Source organism: Hydra vulgaris, chromosome 01, assembly GCF_038396675.1.
Source record: "Hydra vulgaris chromosome 01, alternate assembly HydraT2T_AEP".
Taxonomy (NCBI): Eukaryota; Metazoa; Cnidaria; class Hydrozoa; order Anthoathecata; family Hydridae; genus Hydra; species Hydra vulgaris.
The window spans coordinates 34,132,686-34,147,357 of NC_088920.1; the positions used below are offsets into that span (position 1 = coordinate 34,132,686).

The following is a 14,672-nucleotide window of genomic DNA, read 5'->3' on the forward strand; positions in this document are numbered from 1 at the left end:
TTTTTTTGAAATTTAATTGCAACTTTGACAATTTTTTTGTTCTTAAAATTAATTTTATGATTTATTTTTTGTTCATTTTAATTTTTGTTTTAATACTATTATTGAAAATTATTGACTTTTGAGAGATTTTATTACCAACTGGGGATTTAAGGTTGGTTAGGTATATCCTGCGATTGTATGAACAATAAACTTGAATCTCTTGCTGGGATTTCATTTTGCAATTTATTGAACTTTGCTTCTAGGAATGTTCAATTAATTCCAAAACTTTCAACCAAAATTGAGCCAATAATCTAAACTTTTCCAGGCCTTTAATTAAAAAAAAAACATTTTAAAATGCTCGGAACAGGTTTCGCTGCTGTTGACATTGAACTTGAGCAAATAAAAATTATTTATACTATTTAATAATACTTATATAAAGAAAAATAGCAAACAATAGTATAACTAGGTTAAAGATTTTATATTTACCACATTAAAAAAGAACTGATAGTTATTAAAATAATTATTCTTTAATTAATAATAATAACTCTAATAATAGTTATCAGTTTTAATTTTTAAGTATTTTTTTGTAAAAAGTTTTGAGTCTGTTTCGTTAGCTTGTAACATGTTATTAACAGCTATGGCTTCTTGTTCTGCATATTGTTGAAGCAGTTCTTCATAATTATTATTAGTTGAATGTGGAAGAATTTTGCTTTGCTTTGGACAACCCATGTGATCAAACTTAGCAATTTGTGGTGGAAGAATCGGATTTTTTGGATTTTCTAGATGTTTCTTTAAAAAATCGTTTCTTTTGTTTAAACTGTCACAAACATGACAAGAAAATCCCGCGAACATATGTTCCTCAGGAAGCGACCATTTTTGAAGTTTTAAAGACTCATAAAGTTTTGGGTTAGAAAACTTGCCGGTGTACCGATGTTTTAAATACTCGTTGTATTTTTCATCATTTGCATCAAGTTGTTTTAGATATTCCGCTAGTTCTTTTGGCGAACTAAAGTCTTGTACCATGATTACGGCTTTTTCACTGGGCATGAATTCTTCAGCTAAAGAAGACCCTAAATACACTGGAACCGATCCAATGAGTAAAGGTCGAAAAAGTTTTTCTGTCATGTAATCTTGACATAAATAGTTTTCAAAAGCTAACTGAAACTTATAACGAGCCAAAAAGTGATAAAATGTTTCACTTGAAAAATGTTGAAACCCGTCGACTTCTTTTGGTGGCTTTTTGTTGTTTAAACAAGGACCGTATGAGTCAACTGCTATATATTTCATAAGCTCTTTTACATATGTATCTCGATCAGACGGAGGATCACAATCACTTTGAAAATAAACAACTGCTGCTAGATTTAACTCCTTTTGCAGACTAAAATGAAAACAGATTTCAATTATTTTATTATATGTGAGACTTCAAACGATACAAAATATTTCAACGTCAAAATAATAAAGAGGAATATTTAATCAAATAATTCCCCGTCAAAAAATTTATTTACAAACCGTAGTTTATTTGTTTGGTCTAAATCACACTATAGCTACATTATGTACCCAGCAAACACTCTATAGCGGAATTTCAGTGGACCTAAATAGACATTTTGAGCGGACCACTGTAGTTTTCATTGGTTGCTTAGGGGGCCATTAGTAACAGACGCCAAAAGTGGCTAGCCGATGACTAGCCATTACTAGCATGTCGGAAAGCTATCGACTTGCCATTTACAGTGACTGCCTCTAATTATTCACTAAGTGACCAATGAGCAAAACTTCAATGAACCGCTAGAAAATGCCTATGTAGGTCCACTGCAAATCCACTAAAACAATGTTTACTGGGTACCAACATAAATTTAATATTGCCAACAATAATCTAGAAGTTTACCTAAATTGTTTCTTGTATATGAATAAAAATAAGGATTTTGTAACATTTGCCGATATTTGCCCAATAAAGGCCCAATTTGCGCTCCCCAATATTTACCTAATGTTTGCAGCCATTATCGGCCCAATAATAAAGAATTTGTGCTATCTGGGTTAGTCCTTATTAATAACTACAGCAAAAACGAGAATGCTGATAAAAAAATAAATAAAACTTACCTTTTAGGATTACACATTTAAATAAAATATTGTTTTTACCCCTCAAAAAAAGCTTAAAATAAAGATACCCGCCGTTAGGACCGGCTAAATAACAACTTTTATCTTTTGATTTTATCTTGCGTTGTATAAATTCAAACGCCAATTTAGCGATGGGAATAAAACAATATAAAAAATATCAGCAGAAACGTAATATTTAAAAAAAAAAAAAAATAAACATGATAACTATTTTTAAAACTAGGTTATTTAAAAACTTTGGCATATAAATTCGCCGAATGGTCACACACCAGCAGTGAACGCCTGAGGGAAGAAATGAAGTACATTAGAATAAAGGTTATAGTAATAAAAATCTTTATATCTGATATTAAGTGATTTAGAAAATAAAAAAAGAAACTGGTATAGACTATGTTGTAGTCATGATAATGGGTGACAAGAGTTTTTTTTACAAAATGTTATTAATATATATATATATATATATATATATATATATATATATATATATATATATATATATATACATACATACATACATACATACATACATACATATATATATATATATATATATATATATATATATATATACATATATATATATATATATATATAAATATATATATATATATATATATATATATATATATATATATATATATATATATATATATATATATATATATATATATATATATATTTAACTAAAATCATGTTTTTATTATTTATAAGTTATGTATAAGACTTTAAAGTAGAGCAGCAGTAGTTAAGGTTCTCACTTACTCCGTTTTCGATACGGACTTCGGTATTAAAATGTCTGGCCATAAGTGATGTCATAGTAACAAATTTACTTAACTAAAAAAAATGACATCTGTACTAAAATATTCATGATGATGATTTTCATATTATTAGATCATAATTAAAGAAAGTAGATCTTCTATAATAATAATTGTTCATATATGCTAGTAAAAAATTGGTTTTGAGTTTGAGTTAAGAAAAAATAGGGAAGAGTGGGGGACTCTGTTCACCACCCCACCCTAAACCCCCTCCTTGAAGTATAAGAAAATTATAAATCTAATACAAATTTAATTTAAATTTTTGTTAGTGGAACTACTGTAAACAATTAAAAAATAGCTAAAAATTAAATACCTATAACTTGAAAAAATCTCAGAAAAAAAACACCTCATTTCTGCTTAGTGACATAGCAATGCAGCACCTTACACAAAGTATTTTTAATAGTATAATCAAAATTTATAACAAATTTCAAAACATATTTTCAAAAATTTTATTTTTAATCATATTTTGTCTTTTTAAATATTAAAACCAAATTTGTAACACATTTGGCATGATATATGTAACCGTATGTCACGCCAAATATGGCTAAATAATAAAAATATAATTTTTTTAAAAAGTCCCTGAAATCACTCTTAAACTGGAATGCACTGTTTACAACTGTACTTAACAAAACGTTTCACAAAATGATAAATTAAAATGGCTAAAAGCTAAAATCTGAATGATAAATATCTGAAAAATAAGTTTTACTGTTAACCGATTTTTTTCTTTGGTTGTAACAAAATATTTTTTATCCATCCATTCTTCAACAATTTGCATGTTTTGCGTGGTTAAAGGATAGTCTGACTCACGTCTAAATGTTGCTGTATGGTTGAATATGCTAAATTAAACAAAACAGTTTTATAAAATATTACTTTATACAACATAACCTTATTCTTTCTTATAAATTGATCTTACTTATAAATCGTTTTTACTTATAAATTGTTTTTTTTGGTATTTTTTTGGTAATTGGTAATTTGTGTTTGACATTTCCCGATAATTTTTATTTCTTGAGAAATAAAGATTTTTTTTCTTCTTTTCTCGAGAATTCTCATGAATCTTGAGAACATAAAATATTACATATTTGTGCACAAACGTTTAATAATAGGTACACAATATATATAAATAAACATGTAAGAAAAAAAATTAATAACGCGTTGAAATTACATAAAAATGCATTGAAATTACATATTTCATATAAAAATAGTTGTTAAATAATCGAAAAAGAATTGAAAAACAAAAACTTCTTTTCTTTGAAACAAAATCACTGGCAGTGGAAAAATTTTGTTTTTGTTGAGGTTTTATTTTTGTTTTGATTAAAATCTGGTTGTTTAAATATTGTGATTTGTATTTTTATTAATTTTTTTACTTTTAATTTTTAAAAATTCAAAATAAAAAAAGTAATAAAAATTTACTAAAAAAAAAATTAAATTGATATTATTTTATTACATAAAACACTTTTCTTTATAATCGACCGTATAATTTTAAATTAAAAAAGGTTTTATTTTCATCCCTAAAAAGTTCTAAACTTTTTGTTTTGGAACCAACTGTTTGTAAGATATTCTTGTCTTATTGTCTTATTGTAATACTATCCAAAGTATCAATTTCTATACAGTGTCTTCAATTGATAAGTTTAATTGTTATTGAAGAGATAATTGTACTTAATCACTACATTCTAATTTGGCTTCAGCATAAGCAAAATCATCGTTGTTCTCATCACTCTCTGTTTCCAAGCAATTGAAGAACAATCTATTTAGTATAGTTTTCGCAGGTTTATAAATTTCATTCTTTGATGCAGATTTAAAAAAAGAAATGAGGGCATCTTTGTCGTCAGAACTTGGATTTTGTAAAAATTTATAAAGATACAACATTGTTCTTTTTTCTGTTATTGATTCCTTTTTTTATTTTCTATAGAAATTCTTGACTTTTAGAATCAACTTCTTTTAACTTCCCAAATAAAAATTTTAAAGACCCTTCTGCAGTTATTTTTTACTAGCTCATAACAGTACATAAAATATAATAAAAAGCTCCTATTTTATTCCCTTTTATGATTATTTTCCCTAATATTCAAATTTTTTTGGACTTTAAAAGGTGAATTTAAAAGATATTTATACACGCAGCAACACCACAGACAACATTATACAATTTAAATTAAAGAGATTGCAGTTTGAATGCGATGTTAGCGTGTCTACAAAAAATTTTTAATTTTCTCGAGAAATATCAAATAATTTCTCGAGAAATTATTTGATATTTCTCGAAAAAATTTGAAAAATAAAATTAAAAAGAAAAATTGAAAAATAAAATTTCTTGAGCAATTCTTGAGAAAGAATTCTCAAGAGTAAACACTAAAAGTAATATTCGAATGGTTATTTTGTATCAACATCATTTTAAAACATAATGAAACCTATTTACATAAAAACTTTTACCCAGAAATATAAAAAAAAAAGATTGCTTCAAATAATATAATTTCAAGATGGCTTTGGTCCATCGCAATTTAGGATTTGCAATCACTTAATTGTGCCCATTGCGATCTACTTTTTTTATGTCTTGGCCTAATCTTAGTTTTAAAATGTTCTACCCTTGGTCTTGTCTAAGGAATCAACTCTTGGACCTGGTCTCAAAATGGACAAACCATTTCAGAACATATTCCAAGACATAAAAAATATAAGTCTTAAAATGTTTTACAAAATCTTTTGATGCTTTAGCCCTGTTTTATTTTATTTTACTAAATAGTTCTGATAATTTATACATATTAAAGTATATGTATAAACTATTTATCAATTATTTATCAAAATTATTTATGAAAAAAACCAAAGTAACCATTATATGAAAACATGAAACGGTGCTAATAGTAAAAGTAATAATTTTTTTAAGTTTGGATTGGTGTTTAATTTATATTTTACCCCCCGTGATGACTAAAAAATGGCTATATTTTGTTTTTAGCACATACATTCATATAATTTTCTGAAATATCCACAGTCAAGCAAAGTTAGTAAAATATTGATATCTCATAAAAAAACATTAAAAAAAAAATTTGTAGAAGTTCTATTAATAACAACAATTATATTTGAATTGTTCGTTAATATTTAATTATTGAATGGTACTTAATTAATTTATTTTTTAAAGTAACTTATTAGTATATTTGAGAATTAAAATTTAGGATATTACTTGCTAAGCTGTGAGAGTCCCAGATGCCCAGATTGCCCAGATGAAGAGTGTAAATGACAGGCAAAGAAAAAAATGCATTTTTGGATTTGCATCCATATGAAAGAAAAGCTTTATTGTAAATAATTTTTGAATAGAAAACATACCAAAATCTACTATGTATAATATACTAAAAGAATGGAGAACAATATAGGACCAAAAAGAAAAATTGGAAGTAGTCCCAATGCAAAAAAGAAGTTTTAAAAACAAGTATCAAATGATGTAAGGTTGGAAAGAAAAAACAAATTAGAGGCAAAATTACTTGCTTAGATTGCATTCTCAACAAATGGAATCTCGCATCATTACATTGCTCTATTGGGCCAAGCAGTCATTGAAAATGTGTATATTTCAAAATCTCTTGTCAGATTAGAAAAATTCATTGGAAAATATAATAAAAATGAAAGTAATATTTTCTGATCTTTATTCATTTATTCACATTATTCATTTCAAATACAAGACTTAAATTCAAAAATATTTAATTCATACCAAAATTTCATAACCATGATAATGTGCCAGAATTAAGACCAATTGAAGATTTTTGGTCTGTATAAAAGATTGATGTACAATAAAAACTGGCAAGCTGAAAATCTGTGTAAACTTCAAAAACAGATTGAGTTTTCAATCAAGAAAATTGACATATAACATGCACATCAGCTAGCTGATGTACAATCCAATATTTACAAGAGTGAGCCGTGTTTGTTGCCATGACCTGAAATACTTATAACTTCATTTAATTTCATTATTTAGACTTTTTTTGTTACTATACTTTTTAAATTAATAAAATTGATCATCCCATTAAAAGTTATACAATTTAGTCCAGACTTTTATTTATTACATAATTGCAAAATGTTGAGATAAGCAACCAGAGAGGGAGGGGGTAGAGAAATAGTGCTTTTTTATGCTTCAAAAACATGTCACTGTGTAACTCATCACTGATTTTGTAGAAAAAAGTAATTAATATTTAAAAACTAAGACAAAAATTTTTCAAATATTTTTAACTTGGTGACTCTTTAATATAAGTGCTAAATTTGATCATTTTATTAAATACTTTGCTTAGGTTTTAATAGTATGCATAATTTCAAAACTCTTGTTTTGCAAAATCAGATTTTTTTAAATCTGCTGTTCAGCAGATTTAAAATAAACATTATCATTTTTTAAAATTCTTATACACAAAGTGATAACAAATATTATTAGAGAAAAAAAAAGATTATAAAAATTGAAATATACATGCACTTTTGTTCTTTATTCTTAAATGACCGAAGTTACATGGCAACCCAATTTAGGCTATTTTTAATTTTTTTCTAATTTTTTCAATTTTTGTCATAAAAAAGTGAGCATACAATCAAAAAAAAAGTCAAATGTCAAAATGTCAAAATTCAACTTGCAGTACAGAGCATGCATGTATTGCAGATTCCTCCAAAAGGCCTCGGTCATCTGACCAAATGGTTTTTATGATTGAAAAAATATGCTCTACAGGTGCAGATGTTCTTGGCAAACACATAATGCATTCAAAAATTAGATATACCAATGTCTTTTTCTTGAAAATGCTTGAACAATTGGACCCATTTGTCAACATAGGCAATTTAAATTTTCAATGAACTCCACTCCTTTTTTGATGCAAAAAATGTTTCTGTATTTCATCTCATCAAAAAGACTGTCAATATTAACTTTTTGTTGATTATCTGAACCATGTATACTGTTTATAGCTTTAGCAGATTGTTCAATATCCTCCCACTTCAAAACATGATAAAGTCCAATCCATGTGAATATCTCATTCTCACAGTTCAATATAAAAGATACATTGTTTTTTAAAAGAAATTTACCTCTGTCATTAAATGTATTAACATCTTAGGCACTAAATTTTCTCAACAACTGTTTTGCTCCTTAGGAGACAAAATTACTATTCATTCTTTCCTCAAGATTAAATTTTATCTTTTTTAGTTCCAAAATAATTTTTGATGCATTTGCCTCACTTTTTTCCATTGGTAATACAGTTTTGTTAAAATTATATATCTGCATATCCACAAACAAAAAATAAAACCCACCTGTTTCACTTTCAAAAAATGCTTGCAAAGCACGTGGACAGCTTTCTTAAGGAATAAAATATGTCTTCAGTGCCTCGAACATATAGAAAATTCTTGCCAGCATCTGCCAGCAAAAAAGAGAAAAAAATCAAGTAGTTCCATGCTAGATTATTTTCCTATACTCCATATCTGCAAATTCGCAAAATTCCTTCAACTCAGTTACCCAAACTGTGTAGACATGAAAATTTACTACTTATATATTTTCACAAGAACAGCTTTAATTTTAATAGGCAGACCATCCACAGCAGATTGAAGTGTATTGTGCACAATTTCTACACCACAACCAATGCCAACAAAATTAACACCAAGTTTTTGTTTGAGCCTGTTGTAAAAGATATTTCTACCTCTTTTATGCACTCCTCCAAAATTTGTGTTACAATTGAAGAGCTTAGCGCTAAATGTACTCAAGTCACAAAATAAATGTTTAGAGGAAATTTACTTTGATCAGAGATATAACAGTTCAAAATAAGGATTTAAAATGGCTTATCAAAGTAGATTTTCTCAAAAAACTTAAGTACTTTTAGCACTGAGCTTTTCAATTGTCAGAACAAAAACCAGCTATGTTTTTTTATCAATATCATAACTTTGCAATGTTGAAATTAGCTTATCAGTCAATATTTTAGATGTTTCATCATCAACAGATTCAAAGTCCAGCAGTTTTACATTGATACCTTCCAATGGTAAAAAATATCTAACAACAACTGTTGATAGTTTTACTTTTTTTTAATTTGATGTGTCATTAGAAACACTTACTAAATGCGTCTTCAGTAAGTCAAAATGAAACTCTTTTACTGATAAAGGTGTCAGAACATTTAAAATTATTGCTTGACATTTGGTTCTTGCAGCATCAAATTTGGTTCAAAAAGTTTTGAGATTAGTTTCAAACTACAGGCAGATGTTTTGAAGCTCAAATTGTGCATTACTGTGTGAAAGACAAATGTTGCCTCCTTTGCTGCAATAACTAAATCACTTTCATTGGATTCACTGTTTTAAAAAAACCCTCTCCAGCTTTGTGTTTGGCACCTATGTCTGCTCATCCATGTCTGCACAAATGTCTGCTCGCCCACCATGTGCAGCAGAAAATTTTGTTAAACAATGCTGTTCTCACTACTAATTTTTTTCACAAATGGGCAATCTTTTTGTAGTTCATTTGTAAATTAGCAACTTCTTTTTGATATTTTAAACAAAAACAAACAAACGAAAACACAGCTTCTTATACACATACACTAATAAAGTCAATGGTTAGCGTTCTTTAGGATGATTCAAAACAAGATTTTGAATTCTTGATAAAATGCAGACCAAAAAGTTATTGTTAGTATTTGTATTAGTACACAAAGAATATGACTTTCTGAGTCTGCGTTTTATTAAAAGTTCAAAATAAAATTTTCATTTTGGTAAGCCTTCATAAGAAGTCTAACCAAGATGAAAACGGTACAAAATGAAAACCGTTGGAACACTGGGACTAATGGTATAAAACCAGGATAGCTTTGGTCATAATGGGACATATGGTAAGCCTCTATATGTATGTATATATATATATATATATATATATATATGTACATATATATGTATGTATATATATATGTATGTATATATATATATATGTATGTATATATATATATGTATGTATATTAGGGATATGACTTTTTAATTTTTTTTCAAATAAACTGTTTCCTGTATCATAAATCGATGAACTTTTACCTAAAATCATGAAAAAAGGCCCAAATAGCTTTCTGCAACAAAAAAAGGTCACCCCCAAAATAAAAATTTGATTTACCATTTTTATACATTCATTTTTGACCGATGTTTTAATCTTAAGCTTAATTCTCAGCTTAATTCTATTTATTTCATTATTTTGTTATGAATTTATAAACATAACGCCACACATTACCATGGCAACGAAACGGCCGTGTGCCGGCAAATACTTGGAATTGTTATGTGATGACGTCATTGTGTTACCACGGTGATATAGACGACTGTAACAGACTGTAGAAGATTATAGAACTTAGTAGAACATTCTGGAAGCTCTAAATAATTATATAAGCGAGCTGCTGTCAGAGCTCAGTGTTGATAATGTGAATAGTTCTATGAAGTACTCTGCGTGTAACTGAGCTAATAAGGAACTACTGTAGCGAACTAAAGACGCTGTAAGTGTACGAAGTATAAGTAGTTGTAGCATTATCGTTAGGATACGGACTGGATTATCGAACTGTTATCAACATTGACTGGATTATCGAACTATAATTGGATTACTATACAATTAAAGTATTTTATTAATTAAACGACTTTATTAAACGGATATTTACGCTCAGCTATCCGTAAAGTCGTAACAATATTATATGATGTCTCACAAGAAAAGTCATACCACAGTAACAAAGACTTGGACTAAAAATTTGGTGAGATTTCAAGAGTCACACAGAAGAAGAGGAAGCGTGGCTGTAGAAGAACATTCACTCGATGAAAAATCCAGAATACCACTTCAATTGCAGATCGTAGGAAGATACCAGTTTCTCGGAGCATATGTTAAAGGAAGAAAAGAACGAATAGACCAAATTTCTAAGGAAATTACAAAATTGTGGGACAATAAACTGAATTTTCCACGTGTGTCTGATCAAGTGATAAGAGCAAAGCTTATGAAGGTGCTGAAGGTCTATGATGAATGTGTCAAGCGTGGAAAATATGATGTTCTCAATGCATTATTTGACATCACGAAAGTGAATGGCCAGTGGTTATCCTCGGAAGATAAACGTCTATACCACCTACAAAAAGAAAGTAAAGGACAGGTGGGGTACTCAACAGGACAAGTGGCAAGTAAAGAAACCATTCACCCTTCCAAGAGAAGGAAAGTCCAGTCTGGAACAGCAATACCTTCCACATCACAAGTCCTGTCTACCACAGACAGTGGTACTGAATCTGAAAACTGCAAAAGTAAGAGTGAAGATGATGAAGACGACGACGGTGATAAAGACGATGATGAGGACACTCAGAAAAAAACTAGAAAGCACTACAAAAGTAAATTTGCTGTAAGTATGGTTACATCAAGTGGAGTTTCCACAAAGAAAGCTGCTAAAATATGCAATGTATTATCACAACAAGGTATTGATATTCCAACTCCAAGTCAATCAGCAATTTACAAGTCCATATTCAAAGAGGCAGGTAAATTAAAAAAAGAAATGATACAACAACTTAAAATGGAACAGTGGTCCTTACACTTTGACGGCAAACGAATAGATGATAAGGAATATCAGGTAGTTGTACTTCAGAATGAAAGAACTGACGTGAAACTTGATGCACTGCGTTTAAAAGATGGCAAAGCTGAAACTGTTGCTGAAAAAATTGCCAAACTTATTGATGAATACAATTTGTGGAATTCAATTAAGATGATCATTACTGATACAACAAACGTCAATACTGGGAAGAGAAATGGAGTTGTTGTGAAGTTGCAACGTATGTTTAAATTAAAGGGTGTCACAATACCACAATTTATCGGTTGTCAGCATCACGTACTAGACAGGATTCTCCGTCTGGTGATGGACGAAGAACTTGGGGGTGATATAAATCTCCAAACATTGAATACCCATTTGTGTCTGAACTGTTGAATAAGTATGATGAACTGAAGGATAAGTTTGTGAATGGAACTGTAGAAATTCTTGATAAATCAGGGTGGAGAGACGATATGAAGTTTTTGTACCATTTAACAAGAGTGTTTAGGTTCTATGAAGAACAAAGAAACTTCCCTCTGATTCACTTTCAGAACATTCCTAATATGAGCAATGCCAGATGGAACTCAAGAGCCATTCTCGCCATTCTGGCGTTCATTCTTATGCCTGAAGCGAGAAAGAATTTGGAGAAGGTTTGCAGGTTCATTTCATATGAGTGGGCAGAACATTGGTTTAGTAGTCAAAAGTACAATGACAATGACTTCAAGAATTTATCTGATGTATTGAAGCCTTACAAAAAGGCATTGCAGTCATTCAAAAATCACTGGAAGAAAGAGCCATCCGTCATCGACATACCACGAAGTAATCAGATAGCTGAACGTGCAATCAAGGTGATGCAAGACCTGTATGCTTCCTGCAGAAAGAAAGACAAACTGCAACTTCGATTCATTCTAAGTAATAAGCGCTAGACTCTTTATGAGACGTGAGCATCATGTGACCCATGTACTAAACACAGTAGGCCTATAGACACAGACAGTTATGTATATTGTTGTACTAGACGCTTTGATACTGTTAATTTTGTAATACTTGTATAATTATATATCACATAATGTTTTTTGTTATATCACAGTACATGTTGCATAAATAAATAAAATAACAACAGGAGTATGACTCTTACAACATCTTCAGCCTTTAATATTCATTTACTGTACAAAAGTGTACCTATTGAAAATTCGATTTTTTGGTTTTGGAGTGACCTTTTTTCAAAATATGTCAAAATGAAACATCTACTCGTTCTTTTTACATAAAAGTTCATTGAATTACGATACAGGCCTAGTAGGTTTCAAAAAAGTCATATCCCTAATGTATATATATGTATATATATGTATGTCTATATATATGAATGTCTATATATATATATATATATATATATATATATATATATATATATATATATATATATATATATATATATATATATATATATATATATATATATATATATATATATATATATGGTCATAATAGCACTAATTTTGTAATAAGTCAATAAACATAACAGTTTTTTTCAGGTTAAACATGTTTCAATTATACAATAAAAATACAAAAATTATTTCATATATAGTGAAAACAATCATTAACTTTATTTGTTAGTCAAACAAAGAAAATATGAAAGGTGTGAAGCCCTATGTCATTACCCTACTTCATAGAATAATGGAAAATGTAGATAATTAGTGTAATACATATGTCATAAAGTAATAGAAAATGTCCATAAAAGCTGCAGTGATTGTATGTAATTAAAAACCTGTTTATTAGGATTTTTTCAGATTTTTCCCACATAATGTGTAACGCTTCTTTGATTTTTAACTGATGCAAATTTGGGAGTAGTCTAATTTTGAATCTTTTTAGTTATTATTACATTAAAGCAACTAGTTTTTGAATAAATATTTATTTCATCCTTTAAAATTACTAAATATTTTTCAACAAAAGAATAAACTCCTCATTATCTCTGCTAAAATGTCATATATAAAATTGTGTGTAAAAGCTGTAATGCTTGTTATGTACATATTTGTACATTGTTTTATTAAACTTATTTTTTTATATAATTAAAGGATTAATATATTTGTTTAATTTATTGTTTAGTACTCTATATACCTAATGGCAATTTTTATATCTAAATGATATTATATACACCTATTTTAATTTTCCTAATATACATTTTATACTGTTTATATTAGTGTCTACATGTTTAGTCATGTTTATTTTAATTATTATCCTTCATATGTAATTATTTAAGACAATTTCATTTTATTTGACACTTGTCAAAGCTCATCTTATAAAAAGATTGTATTGAATCTAGTTATCTGTATCCTTTTTGAGTCTCTTGTTTGTTTATACAATTCTCTGTAAATAATACTTTATAATTGAAAAAAAAAAAATGTTTTAAAGTAAAACTATACCTGATGCCCAAGTTAGTTGAAAACATTCGTTTATTTTTTGGGGATTCTTCATGGATTAATGCCCACTCATGATGTGGTAACCTTGGTAAAGGTAAATCTCTACCATCAAATGATGTACCATAAAATATTATTCCTCTAGTTAATTTGTTTGTGAGTTGTTTACGATCTTTAGTAATTAAGCAACTGCCTAAATGTTATTTTATTTGTTTTGATTTTTTTATTTAAAAACAATAATATTTTGAAATTTATAGCAATATTATATATATATTAATATAGTGTAATATACTATAACATTTAATGCTTAAATATTTATTAAAAGAAAAAAAGGAAATTAAGCATAAATATATTATTATAAATGTAGAAAAATATCTCTTTTGAGATATTTCGAGGCTTTATTAAATAGATACAAGATAATTGAATATATATTTGAAGTTATATTGGATCGATACTAATATGCACAAGCTGAATATATTCTTATAAGTATCTAGGAAATCTTAGTGATTGAATTATAACTGGTTGACTCACTTTTTTCCTTTTTCGAACATAAACAGTTTGTGTAAGTATTCAATTTACAATTTTTTTTTTTTTAATCAAATTGTTTTTTAAAACTAAATATAGTATCTAAAGCTAAATCGGCGATTCCTACCCATAGGCATTTAACTTCAGTCACTATCCCACAGGCTTCTACTTAAGTTTTTGGTCCTAAAATTAGAACTAAAATGTTTTATAAAAAATCTATTTCATATCTTTTTTGATGGCACCATTACCATGATTTAAAGCCAAGTTTGGAATGTTTAGGAAATTCCTAGCGGTTTCTGGTAGGTAGGAAGTAAGACATTTACCAAAACTTGTTTTAATAATATTTCTTT

General features: G+C 28.2%; 1 protein-coding gene across 1 annotated transcript in view; it reads right to left on the reverse strand.

Annotated features, from left to right (window-relative positions):
• Nucleotides 1-442: 442 nt before the first annotated feature.
• Nucleotides 443-14,672, reverse strand: part of LOC100204316 (alpha-(1,3)-fucosyltransferase 11) — a 35,706-nt gene continuing 21,476 nt past the window's right edge. Inside the window, exons 4-6 of the mRNA XM_065787969.1 lie at nucleotides 13,804-13,990; nucleotides 3,614-3,736; nucleotides 443-1,357 (exon numbers count right to left, since the gene is read on the reverse strand). Of these exons, the coding sequence (XP_065644041.1) occupies nucleotides 526-1,357; nucleotides 3,614-3,736; nucleotides 13,804-13,990 (1,142 nt within the window). The 3' untranslated portion in view covers nucleotides 443-525. The remainder of the gene's footprint in view (nucleotides 1,358-3,613; nucleotides 3,737-13,803; nucleotides 13,991-14,672) is intronic.